The sequence below is a fragment of the Platalea leucorodia genome (genome assembly GCF_965183815.1).
Source record: "Platalea leucorodia genome assembly, chromosome: 5".
Lineage (NCBI taxonomy): Eukaryota > Metazoa > Chordata > Aves > Pelecaniformes > Threskiornithidae > Platalea > Platalea leucorodia.
This window is the reverse complement of record NC_138827.1, coordinates 50121439-50145391: the sequence shown is the minus strand read 5'-3', so window position 1 is coordinate 50145391 and position 23953 is coordinate 50121439. Positions and strand designations below refer to the sequence as shown.

Sequence of the window (23953 nt, the reverse complement as noted above, 5' to 3'; positions counted from 1 at the left end):
TTTTGTACCAGGTTCAATGCTGTTGATCTTCAGCATTCACAAATGTAGACTCAGGCTCCAGGTAATATTGAGATCGGCTTAAGGTGATCAGTTACCTGTTTTGTTAGCAGGGGTATTTACTGGCATTGCAGCTGTCCCTCTGTTTGCTGCCTGTTGTTTTAGACCTGGAGGTGTAAAATCATGAGTTTAAAGAAAACAGGTGAGCTCGTGTGACCCCTGAAGCTGGGGCCCCACGAGCCCAAGTGAATAGTGCGGATGGTGGTTAAATTGCAAAAGGTCGGAAGAGGGCTGATGCTCAATGTGTGTTTCAAAGCCTGGCTGTGCATTGAGTGGGTGTGTGCAGGAGTTTTGGGGTTCCCAAGGAGGAGCTGCCGTGTCTTTGTTGTCCATACAGCAGGGGTACCCACTGGTCCAGGAAAGGATTTGGGCAAAACCTTGTTCATCTGATGCACAACTGAGGTGTCTGTGCTTCGGTGGCAGATGAGTGTCTTGGTGGGGAAAGAGGCATCTTGCCCCACTTGTGACTGTGCGAGAGGACAGCGAGAGCAGCCAGCAGTGCTCCACCAGCGGCATTGCCGCTTCGGGCATCTCTGGTTTCCCCATGGGAAAGTCACGCCCAAAGGCAGCTCACAGCCCGGCGGCTGTGGCAGAGGAATCGTCCGTCTCTTTTGAAACTCTGTTGTTGGGTGGGTTGTCCCCCCCGCCAGTACATCTTAGGCACAGTGGAGGCAGGAAAGAAAACCCTTCTGAAAATCACAACCTAATTACTCCCATCTGCTCCGGCACTGCTTCCCATTTCTGCCTGCCAGGATGCTTGTCTCCGATGCTAAGTAGCACATTATTTTCGATAAGTTGCAATCATTTACTTGAAATCTCCTTCTCCTTTAAAATGTCCCCCTGGAAAGGCAATTCAGCAAGTTGGGAATGGGCAGAAACAACCATGAGAAACCCCATCCAGAAGCAGCCCAGCTCGGGCGGGAGGGCAGCCCTCCTCCCGTACTCATTAAAACCATGCAGCAGGTTTCTTTTTAGGGTGGGTTTGTTTGAATGTCCAGCCGCTGGGACCAGCCCTTGGCTGGTGGTATCACCAAATGGAGCTGTAGAGGAACTGCCAGCTCATGTAGTTGAAGGGGATCTTAACCAGGTGGTCACAGCAAATTATTCGGGACTGCAGTTTTGACCGCTGAAGTTGGTGGATAGTCGAGGAATGCTGATCCTGTGCAGCAAAGCCCTCATGACTGGCCACGCTGGCTCTGGGGACCTCTTCTTTCATCATCGCGACCTGGGCTGGCTTCATGTCGTTCACTGTGTCTTCTTCCTCCAAGATGTCCGCATTGCATCCCTGGAGAGGCTGTTTACACTGCTCCACCTTGCCTTAGCTTCCTGCAGTGTCTTCTGCTTGGCCATAGCCTTCTCCAGTGTCTTCTGCTTGGTCTTCGTCTTCCACCCTAGAAGTCTTGGCCGGCACCTGACTGGGGATGAACGCACACACATGCAACAGCACCCAAGGGGAGACATAAGGATGAGAAATGATGGGGAGTGCTGTATCCTACATCCTACAGTCTACATCCCCTTGTGAGTGGATATGTCCGATGCTGGGAGTCTGGCTGGGACAGCCTCCTACTTCTTGCATCTCCTCAGCTTGAGGACACGGACTGCAGTAGGTTAAATTCCCATTTCTAGAAGACAGGTAGAGCTTGGAGGTTTGAGCATCCTTTTCTACTGTCACTGCTGAGCCACAGTCTCCTGCTAAGCTGCTGCTATCACCCCGATCATGTTTGATTGCCTTCATGATGATGTTCTGCCTGTGTTGCCTGCACACCTCTGATCTGGAGGGTTTGGAAGGGGTGGAAAGGAAAGAGTTGCTAAGCTGAAGCATTTTGGGGTGACCTTGGAGAAGAGAGGTGGCAGTGTGCTCAGCTCCTGCACTGAGCTGGCTCCTCAGGTCCCTTTGAAAAAATGCTCCCAGGAAAATGGAATAAATAAGGGAGGGGATGGTGGCGTGGAAGACCAGGAGGAGCCTGGTACCCACCTTTGTGGATTTCTTAGGTGTCCTCCGTAGCCCTAGACCATCGCCAGCATGCAGTCCGTTTTGAAGGCACATGCCAGCACCATGTCTGGCAAGGGCTGTTTCTCCTGCCCCATGCCCCCCACCCTTGCTGCGTGGCTGACCCTGTGCATGGGGACACCAGGCACAAGTACCATGGTATGGGGACACAGACGTGTGAGGTGCTGGCTGCCTGTCTCGTGTGAGCATGGGGCCGGCAGCTTTGCAGACGCTCCTCAGAGATGCCAAGGTCGGTGGGAAACATCTTGGAGCATCTGAAAGCTTTGGCAACTCGATGCAGTTCCCGTCCCACATCCCTGAATCGCAGGGCAGGCAAGGAGCCGGGGAGCTATTTTCAGCTTCGTCTCCTTGCCTGATTCTCTGAGGCCAGTCCCGCCACCAAGCCAGCCCAGGACTCGGACAATGTCCTCTGCAGACCGTAGCCGTGATACCTCACACACGAGGAAAAAGAAGTGAGCGTGTGAGCTGGGAGCCATTTCCCAGCTGCTGGAACGGGTCTTCGTGACCCTGGTGGCATCCATGACCGGACCGCAGGCTGGTGGCTTGGCGGTCCCCAGCTGCTCCCGCTGCTGTCGTTGGTGACGGTGACCCTGCCACGGCCGCAAGCCGTGGGGCAGCCACGCTCCTCAGTTCTCCTCCATGGTCACTCAGGGAGCGTTGTGCAGCGGTGACAAGGCGCTTGGCTTGGCTTTGCTTTTAGAATACATCCATATACATTTGCATGTGTGCGTATTTATATTTATATATTAAAAAATGCATTTTGAGGCAGCGGGGGACCTCGGCGAGGGCTGAGCACCCTCTAGCGGCATTTGCCGCAGCTCTAGGGGCTGCCGAGCCAGCAGGAAAGCGGCCAAGGACAGAAAGTCTTGCATGAATTTTCTTCCCCGCAGCTGCCAGTCGCTATCTTTCTTTTTGTTCTTCCTGTTTTTTTTCCCTCTCTTTAATCAGGAGCAGCAAATGGCGGGTCCTGGGGATGCCAGGGCACGGGCGGGAGCTCACCCACAGCCCCTTGGCTCTGGCTTGCTGCCGGATCACCGAGGATCGTTCTGCTTAATTCATTTTATTTTAATTTAGTGGGAAAGCCGGCAGCCTGGGGAGAGTGGGGGCCTTTTGCGATCGGCCCCCCAGGCACTGTGGATCGGGTGCTGCCTGTACCAGCTCATCCCGAGCCCCCTGGCCGGTGGAGCAAGGGCCGCATCCCATCACAGGGAGCATTTTGGAGGGTTGGAGCTGCTGAGGAGCCCAGCACCCCGGGCATCCTGGCAGGAGGTGCATTGGAGCCAGGGACAGCACCGGGAAGATAAAAAAGGAGCTTTTAAATAATCATTTTGTCTTCTCCTTGGCTGAGCGCTGCCTTCCAGGGATAAATAGGCAGCATCAGTTCTGCTTAGACACATTGGCCTTTCCATTTATTTACTCCCTAGCCTTATTCTGAGCAGGCAGCCAAGCCCAGGCCGTCTCTGCACAGTCTCCGGCTGGGTTCGGGTTGCTGCTGTGGGGACGCGTGTCCATCCGTAGGATGCTCGGGATGCACACACCCAGTGGGTGCTGGTCCCTATGTGTTGCACAGTAATAAAGCTCAGGGGTTATACGGCGCTTTTCATCAGGAAGCAGCTTTCTAAACATCAACTAATTAATCACTTGTGCCTACCTGTCAGGTCAATGATTCCTGAGATTTTTAATCTAAAAACATTTCCCTTTTGAAATCCAGATGCACCTGTTTCGGCAACTTTGCTTTTGATTTGTTTATTTGGGTTTTTTTTTATTTCTTTTTTTTTACCTGTGTTGCTTTCCATTTGTATTTGGGCTTTTGATGTGCTTTAATTTAGTGATTTTTTTTTTTTTTTTTTTTGTCCTGGAAGAATAGGAATTTATTCTCTTTTTTTCATAGCAAGTTTATCTCTCCCCAGTAGCCTGTCACCTTTCCTCTTTTTAAGGGTTTTGGCTACCTTTACCTCTTATTTCAGTTTATGGACTGCAGACCCCAAACCCTTTTCTTGATAAAATCTGACCTCTCCCCGCAGACTTATTCATCGGTGAAGCACGTGGCTGGGTGCCGGCGGTGCCATGGGAAGCCTCCCGCGGTGGAGGGGGATGCTGGACCTGTCTCCCCGGGGCTTGGCAACTGGCACCCGGCTCCAAATTTGGCACCATGCCCCCATCCCTCCGTATAGAAATGATCCTTCCTAGCATGGAATTATTTACTATAAGCTCATCTTATTGGCAAATTTATTGTTGTTGAGCTTTTTTCTATCTTTTCTTTCCCCCTGACCTTCGCACCTTTGTTGACGGCAAATGTTTTAATCACAAAAATGCCAATAAATGCTAGAGTCCTGAAAATAATGACTTTGGTAGAGTTTGAAGCTTAAAAAAAAAGCTCTTTTTAGTATTAGCCAAACCTCACAACAGGGTCTTTTACTTTCATTTTATACTATAGCTATATAGTATATAGCTATATCTTTTAACTTATTTCAGAGTGAGGAAGACCATACTTGGTGTTTGCCTGTGTTTTTTAGCTGCTCTGGTTTTATTTCTTTTTGCTAACTGATTTTAGACTTCTTTTTTTTAAATGACAGGGAAAATCACTTGCTCTTGTTTGCGCTGCGGATTCGGGGGGTCAAATTCATCTCGGGTGTAAGCGGGCACGGCTTTACGAAAATCCACGCAACGTTACCCAGCTCTGGATGTGCATGAGTGTGTGCATGGGGGGGTGTATGTGTTTACAAAGTGCTCCTGTGCCAGACAAGATGGGGAAATACAACTCGTTTCTCTCAGGAAATGCCTTTTTTGTTCACTCATCAACAATTTATTTTATTTATTTTATTTATTTTGCAGCTGTGCACACCTGTGTGTGTGCGTGTGGAAATCTCGGGTTATGCTTCTGTGTTCAAACACAGAACATGGAGGGGCACACAGGGGGGGCACATAGGGCACCTCCATCCTTCAGACCTGGGATGTGTCCCTTTCTCAAGCTGGCCTGCAGCGGTCGGGATGCTCCCATGTGTTTTTTCCAGGAAAGCCCTCGCAGGACGATGACTTTTACTCAAAGCAATAATTGAGGAGGGGAGTACAAAGAGGGGAGGAAAATTCTCTCCTTGGCAAGTCACTCCAGGAGTATTGATTTATTATCACCCCATTTCTTAGCACGGTTTAGACTTTACTGGAATGAGTGGATTATTAAAAAAAGGTGTTTTCCAAAGAATAAAATTTATTTCATATAGTTTTTTTGCTTGCTTTTCCACTGGGTAGCTAAAAGCACAGCCTTGCAAGCCCCCTTCATCTGTATTCAAAGATGGGGAAACTGAGGCACAGCCAGCCATGGGCTCTGGCTTCCTCCCCTGCCATCTGGGGTTGGGGGGGTTTTGAGGGCTGATGCAAACAGTGCAGGATCGGTCCATAAACGATATGTTAGCTGACACAAGAGGACCCCTGGGCGAGCTGGGGTCTGGGGTAGAACCTCTTGATTTCCCATCCCGAGCTTGAATCGGGATACAGTCCCTATCACTTCTTGCAGCAAGAACGGATAAATTGGTTGGGTTTTTGATTGGTATTGCTAGCAGCTTCACTGCATATTTGAACACAAAGTGTGGCTTTCTGGGTTACCTCTGCGGTGAGCTCTCTGCTGGTTCTGCCCTACTTCTTCCCCGTGGGAAGGAGGGAAAGAGGCAGGGAGGGGAGCGGGGGGCTGGAGTGCCCCTGTTGCTGCTGCTGGGCTGGAGAGCTGAGGAACTGTGCTTCCACTCGGAGCACCGAGATGCAGACTGCCTGTTAGGGTACCCTTGGGAAAGGAAGAAAAGCCCCGTTCATGGGGACTGAGCCCCTCCGGTCCAGCCTGGGATGAGCATCCCCTTTTGGATGAGCATCCCCTTCCCCGAGTTAAGTCTGGGCCCGACTCAGGCTTTCCTCTCCCCTTTGTGTCTCCTGCAGTGCTGAGCATCCGGGGAGCGCAGGAAGAGGAGCCCACGGACCCCCAGCTGATGCGGTTAGACAACATGCTCCTGGCCGAGGGGGTAGCGGGCCCCGAAAAAGGAGGCGGCTCAGCCGCTGCTGCCGCTGCTGCAGCTGCATCAGGAGGAGCCGGCTCCGACAACTCGGTGGAGCATTCCGACTACAGAGCCAAACTCTCCCAGATCCGGCAGATCTATCACACGGAGCTGGAGAAGTACGAGCAGGTAACAGGCTCCTTCGTGGCGGAGGGCAGGGCTGCCCAGGGGTGGTCATCGAGGATGGTGGGAACAGGAGCCGGAGCAGCCTGGAGAGCCACCGTCCAGTGCTGGCACTGGCACTGCAACGTGGTTATGCACAGCCTGGATCGCTACTGACATCTATTGTTAGGAGCATACAGGCAAATGCAAACTGTGTTGCTTGGTATTGGAGTGAAAATGTGCTTTTTTAGGGTTGGGAGGGTTGTTTTTTTGCACTAGGATGTGGCGTGATAATAGGCTCGGCATGGGTTACCCCTTTGATTTTTGCTTTTCACTCCTCCCCTAATATCTTGCCAAAAATTGGCCCTATGAAGGGGGAGTCCTTTTCCAGGTGCTGGCCTTGGTGCAGGCAGTTTTCCAAGCAAGGCTTGAATCAAAATCTTCCTTGCATATTTTTTCTGCTTGAAAAGTTTTTTTCCCAGGAAAAAAAAAGTGTCTTTTTTCTTGTGGAAGATGATTCTTAAAAAAAGAAAAACTATCTGGGTCATGAATGCGGCTATTGGTAACACTGACAATTGCCTGAAAAGCTTCGCAGGCCAACACTCAAAAACAGTTTCTTTCAAATGCTTCCAGATGTTTTGCAGACTGCTCTTCACCGCTGCGAGGCTTGCCCTTGCAATGAATGTGGTTTCTATCCCAAGGTTGTGGTTTATGGAGTGTGAGCAAGAAAGCGTCCCTCCTTTTTGGGTGCAGGATGGGCTCTGCAGCCAGGGGCCAGGCGGGCTTTCAGGTCTCTGATTTAACGCTGTCTCTGCCGATGTGACAGGGCTGTGAGCAGCCGCCAGTGCCGGGGTCTGTACAGGTGAGCCAGCCTGGCCCCCATTTTACCCAGCTAACTGGATGCATGGTGAGGCTGGGGCTGTCTCGCCTCTTCAGGTGTGACGCTGGCCAAGCTGAGGCTGCTGGGCGGCATCTTCAGACCTACACCTGGGGTGTGGAGCTACCTTAGATGAGTGCCCCTGGGTTGGAGCTGGAGTCAGGGTGGCCAGGCAGGGCTCTGGTGTTGGAGAAGCTGAGCGTGAAGCGCATTTTGGCAGAGCATTAGAGGAGGAAGGTTAGCAGGGTTCAGGGAGCCGGCAAGGGGCAGGTTGGAAGGATGACCTTTGGTGGCTGTCCTCAGCCGTCACTGTCACTCCCTCGAGGCACAGACGCAGGGTGGTGTGGCATGAGGGAGCCTCAGCCATCTCACGTGGGTAGGAGTGGAGAGCACATCAGGGCTCATCTTTCAGCCCCCAGGCTGAAGAGGGCGAGAGAGACCCCATGTCCTCTGCCACCCAAGCCCAAGGAGAGACCGATGAAAGGCAGAGCCAGCAAGGACCTTTCTCCAAGGGCGCAGCCAGGGACAGACTTCAGACCTTCTGCTCCTTCCCCCCCTTGGGCAGGGGTTTTGTTTGTTTGCTTTTCTGGTTTTGTTTCTGCAACACTTTTGCTCCCCAAAGGGACAGACAGGTGAGGGAAACCCTTACCCCACCCCCATGGGGTGAGATGGGCCACCACATCTTTCCTTCTCACAATCCACTGACGGGGTTGGTTTTGCCACCAAGTTGCTTTGCAAATGGCTGTGCTGGGCCACATCTCTGGTATCGTCACCTGCAGTCCTGCAAAACCAGGGTTCAGGGTTTCTCAACCTCCATCCCCCTCTCTCCAGTCCCCTTTTTGGTGGCTGGGGGAGCTCAGTGCCTGGCTTCAAACAGCGTCTGGCTGCTGCTGTGACAGCACGGCACTCGCCTGCAATTTTGTCTTTAATGCTTTTTACTTCACACCAAGAGGAGACGAGCTGAAATTGCTCAGGTGTCTGGGAGCAAAGAGGTGCCCAACTGAGAGCTCTCGTAGCTGGCACTCACCCCAGGAGATGGGAGCTGTCAGCTGAAGCTGGTGATGGGCAATTGGAGGGGCTCTGCTGGCCTCCGGGATGTCTCTTTGTTGGGTCCGAGCTGTAGGCGGGGATTCAGCTTGGAAGGGTGGGGTGGGAGATAGTAAGTCAAGCCCGTGTTGCCAGTCCAGAAAATCAGTGTTTCTTTCCCCTGCTAGACCCTTTTTCCCCATCGTGGGGTGGCAACTGGGGGCACTGTCCTGAGAGCAGCTGCCCGTGTCCCAGGAGCACCAAAGGTTTCTCAAGCCATCAGGGTCCGAGTGCTGCTCTCAACCTGGTTTTCGGGGCTTGGATCCCAGACTGATTCTGGGAATTGGAGGATCCTGTTGTGCCCACAAGGTGCTTGTGGTGATGGAGGAGCGGGCAATGAAGTGGCCTTCATCCGGCCTCAAGATCCCTCCCTTGTCCCCCCTGACTCCTGTCGCTGCCCTGTCCTCACAGCACAGCATGGGGACAGCAGGAGCAGCCAGGCAGTGCTTCGCCAGCAGCAAACTAATTGGGATTATTACCTGCTTATCCTTACTTGTCAGGGTTCCTGCCTCACTCAGGCTTTAATTATTATTGTTACTTACTTCTTATCTGATGTGCTAAGAGCGCGGAGCAGGGCCGTGTCTCTCTGGGAGCTGCTCCTGTGAAGCACAAGGGGCTCTGCAGGACACATGCTGCTGGGGTCCAGCTGGGGCAGTGGGAGGAGGGACAGAGGTCAAAAGGTTCATGGTCCTCCTCAGATACATCTATAGCTCCTCCAGTCCCATCTAGAAAAACAGTGTAAGGGCTGGGACTTCTTCATGCTTCACATGAGTCCTAGGGCTTCACCAGCCCCAGCTCCATCCATGATCCCTGAGAGCAAAGAAATTGGCTCCTGCCTTTCCATGTTTGTTGGGAGTCTCTCATGCCCTCTGCTTGGCAGACAAGAGAAATTCTCTCCCCAGAGAGCCAGCACACCCTTGCTCTGGGTCTGGTCTAAAAAAACCTAGCCATTGAAGCCTCTGCGTGCATCTGCTTCCTTAGCAGCATTGCCTCTGTACTGTCCTTGACACTATCGAATGACCTTCCGATCCTGGGGTTTCTTTTGCTTTTCTTGCCATCCCAGGCATGCAACGAATTCACCACCCACGTGATGAACCTGCTGCGTGAGCAGAGCCGAACCCGACCTATCTCTCCAAAGGAGATAGAGCGGATGGTGAGCATCATCCACCGCAAATTCAGCTCCATCCAGATGCAGTTGAAGCAAAGTACGTGTGAAGCAGTCATGATCTTGCGCTCCCGATTTCTGGATGCACGGTGAGTTCACCCCCCCAAACCTTTCTTCCCACCTGCTGTGCAGTATTGTTCAGGCCCGGGAGAGGTGTTTTGAGGTTCTGAAGTGAATCCAGGTCCATCTGAAAGGCAACGTCTCGTGGTCTTGAGCTGCAAAGGCTATTTGCCTTCCTTACTCTGTAGTTGTCTGTGGCTCAGCAAGGGAGGAGACAGCAATTCAAGACATCCAGCCTCTGTCTCGGGGAGGCTCCCAGCCATACCTTGAGAATTGCACATGCTGGTTTTGCTCTGGCAGAAGGAAATTCTGTGGCATATTCCAGCAAAGCTCTGTGGTGAAAATGTTCTCTTCAGTTGAGGATGAAAGCTAATCCTCCAGCCCATCCTGTCCCGTTTAGGTTCCTATTCTTTTCCTTCTGTTTCCATTGTCCAAGATTTTAAATTTGCTGTAGAATTATTTTACTCCTCAAGCTGGTTATGTGCAGGCTGTGGCTTGAGCTGCAGCTTGGGATGGGGAGCAGAGGCAGCTACACTGGGGGTACGAGGGAAGAGGTAGCAGACAGATAGTGCCCAGCTATGAATGGAACAGACTTCCCCAAGGATAATATCCATTGCTGCTTTCTCAGCACAGAACGTTGCAGGGTAGCAGTGATGTCTTTGGCCAGGGCAGCCAGGTGTTGGGAATCACCTTCCCAGGTGGAGGAGCTGGGTGCCAGTTTTAAGACTCTTCTGTGAGGTAGAGGATACAGTGACAATTTTAGAAGGAGACTTACTTGCTTTGGAAGGAGCTGAGGCAAAAGTTGCCAGCACTGTGCAGATGAGAAGCTTCCTGGCCATGAGCCTATTGCATTCCATGCTCCCAGGAGCAGGGGAAGGAGGGAGGGAAGTGGGGAAAGTCAGAGTATCTAAAATTGCATTCCTGTTTTTGGATCCCTGGCACTGATTCCCTTTACTTTTCCTTCTGTTTTCCCCTCTTTCTTCACGCTAAGACGGAAGAGACGAAACTTCAACAAGCAGGCTACGGAAATCCTGAATGAGTATTTCTATTCCCATCTCAGCAACCCTTACCCCAGTGAGGAAGCCAAAGAAGAGCTAGCCAAGAAATGCGGCATCACAGTCTCACAGGTGAGAGAGCCCAGAAATACAGCAAAGACAGCTACGGCTAATGGGAAACTTTAGCATAGTGAAGGGCACTCCAGACCTCAGTCAAGTCAGTCATGTCGCAGTCTTGAGCATTTAATTACTAAATTAGTTTAGCGCAAGTTAGCGTAAGTGGATGGGAGAGCAGGTGGCAGACTTGCAGATTGAAGCCATGGATGGAAAAGGAGAGTTTGGGAGAGGATTTAGAAGGGCTGAAGACTTCATGGAGTGACGGCTCTGTGTGCAGCCAAGGTGTTAACAACACAGAAATCTTCTCTTCAAGGAATTAGTGCTGAGCTGGATTGCAAGAAGAGCTCGTTTGGGCTGAAAGTTCATTCTTTAAGGCAAGGGATTTGAAGACAGTAGGAAGAGTTGTACTGATTTTGTTTGATAAGGTAGAATGGACAAGGTCCTGGTGGGAAGGGTTTGGGTCAGACAGGCTAATGGTTATAGTTTGTGCTCAAGGAGGGTGGACTTTCTCAGGGTCATTTCTTTCTGTCATTACTCTTGTACTGCGGAACATGACATCTCCCTGACTTGCTTATTCCTCAAAGAAAGGTGGTCAATAAAGACAAATTGAATTATTTCCATACATTCAAGGCAGCCACATAGTTCCTGGAGTCTGTAGCTTTGACCTGAGTGCTGCTGGGATTTGTGAGGAATGCAGTCAGTCCTTGAAGTGTTCAACTGTACATTGCTGAGGCCTACCCTTCTTTATTTTCTCTTTTTGGAGCAAGCTGCGTGATTGAAAGCGAGTCTATATGGCCTCTGGTAGTCTTGTCCTCATGTGAGCTTAGTGCTCCCTCTAGGCTCCCATTGCGTTCCCCATCTTGGGCCGCTTCCCAGCCCCAGGCACATGCCTGTTCGTCACTTGAGTAAACTGAAGACAGCAGTAGCATCTGGTGTCCTTGTGAGAGCATGTCTGCTTTCAGCAGGAGCAACAGCATCCAAGGGTAGGTGTCGTCACCATGTTGAATGCCTGCTGAGTGACTCTGATTGCATCCCCTGGGTCAGAAGACCCAAACGTTGATTCTGCCCAGAGTTACCTATGAGAGACAGCACATATTGGCTTAAGTAAAACTACAGCTGTCCTGATGTTCCCTTCTCACTTTTAATTCATCTGTTCGCACTTACAACTTCTCCCTCGCAAAGAGAAAATGCCCAGGAGAAACGCTGCACTTAGGATGTTTTTTGACCGTGCTGTATCAAGGCTGCATTGTGCCTGTCTCCAGGATCTCCCTCCCTTCTTGATCCAAAGAAGGCAGAAACAAGCACACATCCAAGTCTCTGTTTTTGCTGAGGCTAAGTGGGAACATGGGACAGCGTGAATCTGTGCAAGTCATGAGCAGAGTTCACGTGAACTCAAAGGCTGATTGGGGTAGGCAGGCTCTTTGCTTCACAAGTTTTAAGATGAAGATGGATTGTGGTGGCCGTTTATTCTGACTTCCTTCCCTGTGGTGCTCAGAGGAGTTCACCCACCAGCTCCAGCATTTGAAGCTAGAATAGCTGTTGTAGAGAGATGGCCAAGTGGGAAGGTCACGAAGGAGCACATTGTCATTAATGAGAAAGCTGGACCGAGAAGTGGAATGGAGCTACTCACAAACAGCAACTGCTCCTGGTGCCATCAAAATATTCACTCCCAGATCTGGGTTGGGTGCTGATCTGAGTTACTACCGTTTGCCTCCCAGGAGTCTCCGCAAGTTGTATTTTCTTTTTCCTGCTCTGCAGCAGCGCAGGATTGGATGTGTGCAGTTCAGTAGCAGGTGAATTGGCGGATGAAGCCACTTCTGTGTAGAAGCTGCTGAATGCTCTATGAGAACTGCAGATGGAATGCATCATAGGAATAAAAGCATATCAACACCCAGTTATCAACACCCAAGCCAAAACAATTTCCTTAAGATGAGGAAAAAATTATGAGCTTCCCAGGATGAACATCCAGTATTGTCTTCTGTGTCTTGGTGCTTGGACAGTCCATTTGGAAGGGGGAGCACTGATGTACTTGCTCACTGGCAAGCAAAGGGAGAATGTCCTTGGAGTCCCACCAAAAAGGTTGATTTGCTAGCTCAAGATTGCAGCTCCAAGCATTCCTAGGAGCATTGGAGCTCTTCTGGGAGAGTTGCAGCATCCTCTGGCATTTGCCCATCCTCTTCATCCTGATGAGCTTTCTCAAATACGGTCAGTAGTGGATGGAAGTTGTCTTCTGCTTAGAGACCTGCAAGTAGGAGAACATTCCCCTGATTCTCTGTGTTCAGTGTTGCCAAAGAAGAAGCTGAGAGCTGCTTCCCAGACTGTAGGTTAAATATTTCCCGTGTCTTCTCTGAAATTGTTCAGTGCAACATAGAGCCCATAAGTGAACAGGGTTATCATCAGCAGGATACTGAGCAGGATTTTGGGAATGCTGAGTTCACGGTGGTTCAGGAGGTATCCTGACATTTTCCCTTGGAAGCAGTTCTGGCCAGATACCACAGCCTGGTTTCACAGAGTTATCCTGTCACAGTGCTGAACCTCTGACGTGCAAACTTTGGGGCATTTATCCAGACACCTGGCAGGTTGTCCAAGCAACCTTTCTGTCAAGCATTCATACTACTGACCCCAGGATATCACCATGACAGTCTGCGAGGATCACTGCCTGGACCTCTCCTTGGGGCTTTCTGAGGTTCATGCATTGCACTGCTGCAGGCACAGGGAAAGCTTTTGCCAGGGCTGGCATGAGCAGAGCTCCACTGCTTCATTCTGCCTTCAGATCTGGTGCATCATTTTCAGCCACCCCGTGGCTTCTGAAGAAGTTCAGCCTGCTTCTTTATTTTTTTTAAATAAACGTACTAGCCTCACTCAGCACACTTCTAGCCACTTAGACACATCAGGCCCATACTGGTCTCTGGGCGAACACAGTGGAAACATTTCCTCCCCCTTTCCAAAGGACACACTTGTTCCCTGGGACCAGAGTTAGGTCTTACAGCGAGCCCTGTGCTCCCTTTCCATCCTTCCCCTGAAGTTCCTGGTTTATGTAGTGGCTCATGGTAAATCATACAAAGCCAAGTTCAGCTGGATGAAGAGCATCCACTTCTGGCCTTTTACACTGATTTTACTCAGGTGGATCAAAAGCAGAGCTTCAGTGATATCAAGGCAGTTTGGTGTGTCAGCCAGGCCCGAGTAAATTCGCTGGATGTTTTTCCTGAAACCACACTGCCTTCTCCAAAGGGAGGAGAAAGGGCATCTGGGAATCAAGGCATCTGTCAAAAGGACACCGAGGAGGAGGCAAATAGAAAGTTCCAAAATGACACATACTCATTTTCAGATTGTGCCATTTCAGAGTCATTTCACTTTCTCAGGTTTTTTTAAACCCATCTGATATTTTCGTGGGGTGGATCTAGTGGTTCATGTGGGGCATCTTCTTAGTGGATGTCTCATCCATAGAGGAACCAGACATATCCACACAAACCGGCCCTCCCGGGAGGGTCCCACCACCTTTCCTGGGCTTGGAGTGGCATACATGGTTAGAAAGTCTTCCTTCCACAGCTAGGAAACAGCGGGGTGGGGGGAAGAATATGCACTGCTTAACCTGAACTAATCCACCTTCCTCACCCAGCTGCACTCTCCAGAGCTGAAACGTTAACGTCTTTGTCTTCTCTTAAACTCGCTTTAGGTATCAAACTGGTTTGGAAATAAGAGAATCCGGTACAAGAAGAACATAGGTAAATTTCAAGAGGAAGCCAATATTTATGCTGCCAAAACGGCTGTCACGGCTACCAATGTGTCAGCCCATGGAAGCCAGGCTAACTCACCCTCAACTCCCAATTCAGCTGGTTAGTTTTTGTTTTTTTTTTTATTTTGGGTCATTAGTGTTCGTTTTTTTGTTCGTTTCCCCCCTTCCCTCTAATCTCTCTCTCTTTTTCTCCTTTTGGTTATTTCAATTTTTTATTTTCTGGTTTTGGTTGGCTCACTTTTGTGGTCTCTAAAAGAAAAAAAAAGAGATGGGTTTGTTTTTTGGGGTTGTTTTGTGGGTGTACTTTATTTTCTTTGCCTTTTTGTTTGTTTGTTTTTTCCCTCTTTTTTCTTTTCTTTTCTCTTGCCTTCCTTGTTCTGTTTTTTATTGGAAAAGCAATGTGATCAGACCTTGTGACTGACGGTGCCACGTTGGGGGTTATATGCATGGATGGTAAACACAAAACCAGAAAATTTATCAAAAAAAAGGATTGCTGGGGTTGCTTGCACTTTGGGGGGAGAAAAAAAATTGAAAAAAAAACCTTGCATAATGGTTCTGTTTCACTGGGGCTGAAAGCATGAGTGGCCCTAATGGATAAACCCCAACATTTCTGGGATGTCCTAACTCATGCCATTTCGGGGGTTGTTTTGGGTAGATTTTTATCCTTTGATTTTCTTTCCGTTGTGGTTACCTTTGATTGCTTACATGACAGTGTCTGGATCACCTGCAAGAGTGTGCTCTGTGTGAATTTTATTTTCCCTTTGTGTCAGTGTGATCCAGGGAAACCATGGGTCGTTCCCTTCCCTTCCCCCCTTTCCTGCCCATTTGCTGTGGTTTCCATTTGTTTATTTTGAGGGTCAAAGGCACAGAGCACTTTGCCTAGATTTCAACTCCTCCGCTAGAGAACGAGGCTTAGGTCATGTGTGGTACCTGCCGCAAGGACGGCCGACCCAAAAATGATCCCAGGCTGCAGTCGGCTGGTTGTGCTCCGCTCCCAAGAGTGATGGAAAATTAGGACTTGATTAAAAGGAGGGAAAAAAAGTGATCTTCATGGGTGCCACGTACTTCGTTATCCATACAAATATATGTGTGCCTCTTTTCTTTTTAGGGGTGGGAGGGAGAGTGGGAATGTGTTACTCTTGTGCCTTTGAGCTCGGTGTCTGCTCATGGTACCCTTTCACAGGGGCATGATGCTTGCTGTTGTCAGGTAGGCTATTGAGAGGAAGGAAACGATGTGGGAGCAAAGGGGATGCTGGGCAGCAGGAGAAGCTGGATGTTAAATAGACCACCAGTGGTACCCTGTGCTGGCTGCTATCAGGATGTGCTTCTGTAATGAGCGCAACGCAGCCTGTAACACCTGTCAGAGGAATCACGCCCCAGAAGCAATCCAGATCTGGAGGATTTTGGGTGAAAGGTGGAGAAAGCAGAGCCAGGGATCAAACAAGGGGAGAAACCAGTGGCACGGGTCTCTGGCTGATCTCCCAAACCAACCCCCGAGCAGGAGGGCAAAGGGAATCCATTACCCACAAGCTAACATGGTAAGCAGTGGTTGATCACTGTGCTGGGGAGCTTGTCCACACCTCACAGGGACTCATGTGGATGGCTTGCACAGAAGCAAGTGGTAGAAGGCTTATTCAGTTGGGCAGCAGAGAGAAGTCCCTTCACACAACCCTTTAGTTTTCAGGGGACATGTTACTTGCTAGGGGTCTGTCCCCCAGAGCCACCTAGAGCAGAGGTGTTGCGGCTTTTGATTGCAGGTCGGAAATACTGCTGGGAGGCATCTCTCCCACCTCCTCCTCGCCCAGGGCTGCCTGTGAGCAAGCTGTGCTGCCTGCTCTGGCTTGGCTGAGGTGCTCAGAGGGCTCAGGTGGACGTGGCAGAGTTTTGCAGGGACAGATGGTTTGCAGGAATTTTGTTTGATTCTTTTGGCGTTGTTTTTTTTTTCCCCTTCCATTGTTTTAACTGCTGAAGATTGAGCTGCAGTTTTAAAAATGTCATCCTTTCCAAACAGCTGGTCAGGTAGAGTCTCTTGACATTAAAACCCCTGTGTAGAAAAGGCTGGAGGACAGAGAGCAGAATTGCGTGTGCTGAGGGAGATGCCTATTGCCTGTGATGCTGTCCTGCAGTCCACATCAGCTTGGACCAAAGAGACACAGAGTTCCTTCTTTTCCTCTTTCTTCAACTGGAGTCAGATCCAAAGGTCTGGAATAGCAAGGAAAGAGCTTCAAATTGCTTAAATGGGTTTGGATCTGGCCCGCATGTAGCGGAACAGGCATTTCCCCAGTGCCTGCCCAGTTAAATAGTGCTCTGGTGCGAGGCTGCTTCTTTGCCTTCCCCACAGGCAGTAACGCGGCTGTTTCAAAGATAAATTGGCTGGTACCCTGCAGTAAACAGCTAAGATAATCCCTGGGTAACACTATGCTTTCAAGGAAGGACAAACAGTCTTGTTATTAACGTGTAAGACTTGAGCTCCTGGGTCCTCTTTCTGGCTCACTTGTCTGCACTCCAGAAACATTGACCTCTTTTCATGTGCCTAATGTGGCGGCGGTGCTAAAGCAGCACGTCAGTGCGAGGGGAGCTTGCAGGCCATGGAGATCCTTCTTCTGCTATAGGCAAAGTGTTTCTAACCTGGCCCAGATCCCACCACCCCCCCTGTATGCTGCAGCAGTCTCTGGGTGAGCTTGCAGAGATAGTGGGTTTGAATGTCCTTGTAGTCCTCTCCTGAGAAGACAGCTGGAAGGGCCTCAGGATTTTATCTCCAACAGTGGCATCCCAGGTTGAGATCTCCCCAGCTGAGCCATGCAGATGTAACAGCTCAGTCAAGCATCCCTGCGTTGCCCCATTGTGGGGCAAAGGCACGTCCTGAGGACATCTGAAGTTGTGTGACCTCCCCTGCTTCGGGTTGTCCTAGAGGTGCTAGCAGCAAGAAGCACACCTGTACACACTAGGTCTGAAATAACCTGTCTGTGAAAGATTTGGAGGATGGTGTTAAGGGCCATGAGCCATCCAGATGTGCTGAATTGCCGTGGGAGGAACGTCAAAGTGGATGAAGAGGTGAAAGACTAAGGTGGATGATGCCTCTCCTTTTATACCATGGACTTTTTTCTGTTTTCAGATCATTGGCTGAGACTTTGGTGAGGAAGGAACCTGAACAAAGGCTGGATTTGCAGGGAGTTTTTAGGACCATCTGGTTTAAATACCTTGTAGGACACGTGGAAAGAAAGAGAGTAGGCAGAGGACAGGTCATGAGAAAGAAGCAACCAGCAATGTAGTCCCTGGAGGGCCATGATGTTGGAAGAGGAGGTGGAACTGGATGCGATGGGACCTGGGACAGGAGCTATATTCATTTCTGCTGTGGCTACGCAGGCCCATCTGTTCTCTGCATTGATGCCCATGTTACTGGAGATCGGTGAATGGCTACAGTCAGTCAAAGAGATTGGCCACACATTGACAAGGGCAAGGATTGCATCTGTCTAGCCATCTGGCACGTTCAAAGCAGGGTCCCCCATCCTCAGTCACCCAGGCCTGAATGTCAAACACCTTTTCATCCTGAATACGCACAGTTGGGCTTTATCAGCCAGATGTTCAAATAAGCTGAGGATGTCTGGCTCATTTGGGCTAACAACTCCCCATCCTCACTTTGATTGCCTGGACAATCTCAGCACAAAAACCACATGGCAAATGAAAGCTATTTTATGTGGGCAGACCCTTTTGCCAACCAGAGTCCTCAAGGGCCACACACAGGTGATGACATCCAGTGAAATCTTCCATGCAGAGCAGCCAAAATTATCCTGAGCTGTTTTTTTTCCTGCTCACCCTTTTGTTTTGTAAAACTCTTCTTTTAAAGCTGCTGATGGAGGGGATCGTGCTGTCTGGAAGGGTACTTCATCAAGCACAGGCCTGATTGCTGTATCTTCTCTTCTTTGCCTTCCTCCATTTGTGGCAATCACTTGTCCAGAGCGCAGCGCTGGAGAGGATCCTGCTTCAGCAGAGAGGCTGTTCTGATCATGGTCTCACTGTCTTGAGTGTTGGTTGGCAAGTGAAAAAGAACAAATATTCTGCTGGGTCAGCCCAGGCTTTTAGACCTGCTATCAAACTCGGTGGCTTTGTCCAGCTGAGGAGCTACATGGTCCATCAAGTTCTCCCCTCATCTTTGGCCATGGTAGAAACACAAGGAAGAGTTACAAGGGGGTTAAATTCTGTGCTCTCAATGTATATGTCATTGCTGTTGACTTCAACTAGGAGTCTTTTATACATGACCAAAGTCAACTTCAGTGGTTCAGTGTGCTGGATGTCTGTCTCCTTGGTGGTAGGTGGTATGAGGCAGCAGCTGAGGATGGCTTGATTTCAGCTCCAATGAACACCACTACTGTTTGTTTATTCTTAATGCTGTTTGAATTGTTGGGTACTTTAGAGAAAAGGACTTGTTAGAGGTCCTGGAAAACTTGTGGTGGAAGTGGAGACTGTCAAAACATTAGCAAAAACAATTAGGGAAGCTGGAGAAGCAGCTCTCTGAAGAGCTGGAGAAGTGGTGCAAGAAATGCCAGCGGTCAAGCTTGTGAAGATTTTTGAATTGGACGGAAACTTGAAGTGGGTTTTGCTCATCAGAAATGTTAGGGGCGGAAGAGATCTCTTTACGGGCATTGGTTTGGTGTAGGCTTTCACCCAGCAGCAAGAGCTGAGTACTGTAGCTTGTTTAGACATTTCCACCACTCTTTCTGAAGCTGGTGGTACCCTGATAGAAACACAGCACTAAGGAATAGTGGTGATAGGTCTTGGGTTTGATAAGATGTCTGGATGCTGAAGATGAACCACTGTTCCACACTGCTGCAAGTCATGAAAAGTGTTGGTTTTTCTGGTGGGGTTTTTTGTCTACACACAATAGCATCAAGGGACTTCCATGCCAAGATAAGAGCCCTTTCCTCCTGGATTCACAAGGTCAAAGATGGTTTTTACCTCTCAGGTTTTGAGGAGCCCCAGATCAAATTATGACCCCTGAAAACCTTTGGTGTGTTTACTATGGAGCCTTTCAGAGGGACAGATTAGATTTATGATGGAGCCTCCTCTAGTGGAAGGATTTGACTTGTATTGCTTGATCTTGTCTCTATGGAGGATACCAGAGTCTTAATTTTCAGGGCTCTTCGCATTCCTGCCCCCTCTCCCATCCCAGTGCATCAGCCCCTCTTAGCTGTGTCTCTGAGACTTTGGGCCATTGTAATTTTCGTACACGCCTAGTACGTAGACAGTGGAGTGCTGAAGCAGCAGAGCGGCGGCGCAAAGGGCTCTCTGCAATTATGCCTCTGATACAAATGCATCTGTACATGCAGGGCCATTGGTATGCGCATATTTATCTTTGCATCCACAACAGCAGCAAGACCTATTTACTGTTTAGATATGCACATATATTGTAAAAATACCCTGTGCCAATAGCAACGTATATCTTATAAGTGACATCTCCAGCACTCCTCATGATTTCCAAGACACCGGCGCTCTTCAGAACTAGAGTTTGTGGCTGTTTGCTTATTTTTATTTCCTCCCTCCCAGTCTCAATTTTACAGCCAGGTTTGTTAAGTTTCAACAAAAAATCAGTTAAGTTTATGGCATTTTTATTTGTTATTATTGTTATAATTTTCTTTTGGTAGGGGAAAGTTGGATGAAATGTTGCTCTGCTGGGGGCAGAGTGATAGCAGTGCCCTGTCAGGTACTCAGGGATTCCCAAGTCCTCTTCCCAGCTCTGCCACTGATTATTTGTGTGATCTCGAAGGTTTCTGCTCACCTTAAAAGAATAGGAGAATATTCTCTGCTTCTTGTGAGTGGTAGCTGTAAAGCTCTTAGGTTCTCAGCCACTGCAGGAGTACGAAGCCACATTGCTGCCCTGTGCTTTTCGTGCAGGTGGTCAAAGCAATCATCCAGAAAACCTGGTAGGAAACATCTTTGTGGATGTGAAAAGTGCCCATCTTCATGCTTGAAGTTGAGCAGTGTCACGGTGGGCTATCCTCAGCCTGCCAGCTCATTTCCCTAGTTTTTTTGCCTTTACAATAGCAAGTAACCTGAGAGGTCGGGAAGTGACAGGAGCCCTTTGCCAGCGGAGCAGAGGAGGTGATGGTTACAGCTGCCTTCTGACTAGTCCCAGTTATTTTACGCTGCACTGTGGGATTTCTCTCTGAAACAGGTTGGGCAGGGTTGACAGTGAGCACAGACAATGAGCTATTCCTGGCTCTGCTCTTTTCAGGCACCGATGGGAGGGTCCTCATCCAGAGTCACTGTGCTCAAGATAAGTCTTTCTCTTGACTGTCTTGAGTGTTTTATCTAGCAATGATGTTTCTGCTTTCCTTCAATTCTGAGAATTGCCAGCACCTGACAAAAGAGCCAGTTGCAAAGAGAGCAGCAGATTGTTTAGTGACATGAAGTCTCCAGCATAGACATCCCACCTGCTCCCTGACCTTTCTTGGAGGTGGCTTCCTTCAGAGGAGCCTTCCTGGTCCACCTCCGTGCAGAGCTGGGGTCTGTCCAGAGTGTTTCTTTGCTCTCCAGCAAAGGGAGGGGGATTGCCAGGTGTTTCTCAGAGCGTACGCATGAGCCATAGTTGGGCAATTCCACCAGGACTGTGGTTGCCACTCTTCCAAGCTGGAAGTGGCAGTGGCGATGATGAGAGTGTATTTGGGGTTGGAGCTGAAAGTGTAGCTGACCTGGGCCCCTGAAGTCTCTCCTTTCCAAGGCTAACGTCATGTATATAACCAAACCTTGCACGTTGAGCTGTCTCACACTTAACGCGCTGATCTGCACGATAAGTTCTGAAATAATCCCGTAAACCCTTTTTATTTATTTTTAACCCCCTTCCCTCCTCCCCTGCCTTCCAGTTACATGACGGGTTTGCTTCTCCCGTTCTGTAGTTGAGGAGGTGCTGAGATATCTCGAAGCTGGAAGCAGAAAGTCTTGTTTCTGCAAAGGCGGGATTTTTTTTTCTTTTCTTTTGTCATTTTTTTTTTCCTGATCCCACCCAGTTGTCTTCACCGTTATCATTTTTTAGTGTAACGTTGGCGACTGGTGCATGCGGTGGGGAATTTGCTTACAGAGCTCGTTCTTCTGGGGCAGCTGGCCCAGGAGGGCTGTGACACCCTCGTGTTCTCTCATGGCCCATCACGATGAAAGACACTTGCTGATGTGATGGGTACTGGGAGTCTAGCCCAGGTGCCTTCACGTTTTTGCGAGCCTTCGCTCCTGGTGCACTGCAGTTCCCACCAGTGATGGGTTCCTGATGTTCTGAAGGCAAACCCCACGCACCACTCCCTCGCAGAGCTTCCCGTGGCTCAGCAGGAGCTCCGGCTGTGGAACTGGATGGTGTCTGGATGTGCACACCCTGCAGAGAGCAGCGCAGTGTAGACTTACCCACCCTGATCTGAGCTTCTCGGAAACAGCAGTAGCGTGGGCCTGGTTCGCCCTGCTGAAAAGGCTTCTGCTCTTGATAGCGAGGCTTGTTTGGGTAATTCTGTTCTCCAGTGCAATCTGCTGGGTGGACACCTCCAACAACCAAGATTTTCAAAGCTGCCTGAAGGATTTTGATGCCCTGAAATGAAGGAAAAGGGCTGTCTGAGTCCTCCAGGCTGAATTTTGTTTGTCTCAGTCCAGAGCATGAAGAATCCTTCCTCCAGCTGAGGAGCTGTTGAAGAATGTTCTTAGCATTGAGCTGTAACAACATGTGGCTTTGAATAACCTCAAGAGTGCATCTTTTTTTTTTTTTTGTTTTTTTTTGCTTGCTCTGTTCTTCATACTACTAACCTGACTGTGTGTTTTGGTTTTGTGGTTGCTTGGCATGTTGTTCCTTCCTCTTGGCTGAGAGTCATGGGGTGGATCTTTTTCCTTTCTGTGATTCAGGTGCCTCACTCTTTCCTTTCCAGGTTCTTCCAGTTCTTTTAACATGTCAAACTCTGGAGATTTGTTCATGAGCGTGCAGTCTCTCAATGGGGATTCTTACCAAGGGGCCCAGGTTGGAGCCAACGTGCAGTCACAGGTAGGGACCCATCCGATGTACTGCCAGTGAATGCATTAGTGTTGGAGGAGCCTGTGATTGTATTGGCACTTCTCCCTCCCGTCCGAAAAGAGCAAATCTCAACCAGCACAAACAAACCAACCAACACTTAAAAAAGGCAAACCAAACTGAAAAAACAACTAACCAACCAAAAAAAAGCAACAGCAAAAAACACCAAAAAAAATGAATCCAAAAGAAACCAAAACCAAACACCCAACCAAACCAACAACCATGGTCTTGAGGAGACTTGCCCACACTTTGTGAATGCATTTGGCTCTGGCTTGATAGTCGTACTAGGAGGAGAGGAGGTTCAGGAGAACAGGCACAAACTCAAAGGCTGAGGTTTAGGTTCTGCTTGCTTTATTCTTCCAAGGGAAGGGGCCAGATGTTTGGACTGGTGTCTCATTTTACAAGACTTCCACTTACTCCTTTGATGCCGAACCAGGTGTCTACTGAAAGGCGAGAAATGCTGAAATAAACAGATTTTTTTTTTTTTTTTTTAAATTAAAAACCACCCCTCATCATCTCTCCAAAGCACAGGCACTCCCACCACCCATGTACACACCAGCAAGACAAAGCAAGGGAGCTTTGAGCAGTGTTATTGAAACTTCAACCCATGCTTTGGGCAAAAAGAAAGAATTTAAAATAGCCAGGAACTCACTCAGATTTCTCACCTCATATCCGATGTCCAGATGTGCCATGAGTCCACTCTCTGGCATCTAAGGCTCTGTACTGTGTTGAGAGATGACAGCCACTCTGACACTTCTGCATCGGGCAAGGAGAGCTCTCTAAAGCTGAGGTTGCTCCCCTCGCAGTGCTGGACGCAGAGCAAGCGTACCGTCTGTGGGCAACGAGGTGTGCTCGCCGCGCGTACCGCTGCTAGGGCTGGGCTGGGGGAGCGGAGGGAGAGGAACGGGGCATTTGGAGGAGAGCTGCCAGTGCCTTTGCCATGGTAGGTATATTCCCTTTCTGGGCCCTCCAAAATGAAGGCGCTTGGCCAACTCCGAGGATCTCCTTCCATTGCCGTGAGCTTCCCAGTCCTTGGGGCTGAAGGGTGGAAGCGGGTAAGGGTAGGAACGTGGGTCCTCAAGCATGATGGTCGAGCTGGCGGCAGCGATGTGCTTCAGGAGGTCCCACCCCATGCTTGCCACGCTGTTCTCCCTTTCCGCTCTTTTTGTTGCAAGACTTGGGACCAAGGAGAGCGTGATGGGGCCGCCGGGGCAGGTGGGGGGTGGTGAGGGAGGCAGGAGCAGTCCTCTGGCTCGACTCTCACCACAAGGCCAACTGCAGTTCTCTTTTCCCCCTCTTTAAGTATATACCTTTTTTTTTTTTATTATTATTATTATTACTACTACTACTACTGCTATTTGTTTTTATTATGCCAAAGATGAACCGAAGCAGCTTTGCCCACTAACCTTTCATTCACTCTAATTTGTGTCTTTGTTGTCGTTGGTCTGTTTAGGTGGATACCCTTCGCCATGTTATCAGCCAGACAGGAGGATACAGTGATGGACTCGCAGCAAGTCAGATGTATAGTCCGCAGGGCATCAGTGTAAGAAAAAAAAAACAGGCTCGGGTTCTTGTTTTTTTGTTTTTTTCATTTTTGTTCTCTCACTACCAATTATTTCAAAGCCATAGGGCTCAGAATGCCACTTAGTAGGACTTGTCTTTGCTT

At 49.4% G+C, this 23953-nt stretch overlaps 1 protein-coding gene across 4 annotated transcripts in view; it reads left to right on the top strand.

Moving 5' to 3' along the window:
- The window catches only part of PBX1 (PBX homeobox 1), a 136594-nt gene that overhangs the window by 100870 nt on the left and 11771 nt on the right, over positions 1–23953 (top strand). For 3 of the 4 annotated variants that reach the window (XR_014228192.1, XM_082312074.1, XM_082312076.1), the window contains 6 exons: positions 5996–6240; positions 9240–9430; positions 10393–10528; positions 14190–14349; positions 22148–22260; positions 23741–23830. Coding sequence is in view for 3 of the 4 variants with exons in the window: in XM_082312074.1 (XP_082168200.1) it covers positions 5996–6240; positions 9240–9430; positions 10393–10528; positions 14190–14349; positions 22148–22260; positions 23741–23830 (935 nt within the window). In the remaining variant the exon portion in view is untranslated. The remainder of the gene's footprint in view (positions 1–5995; positions 6241–9239; positions 9431–10392; positions 10529–14189; positions 14350–22147; positions 22261–23740; positions 23831–23953) is intronic. The other variant, XM_082312075.1, reaches the window with a different exon arrangement.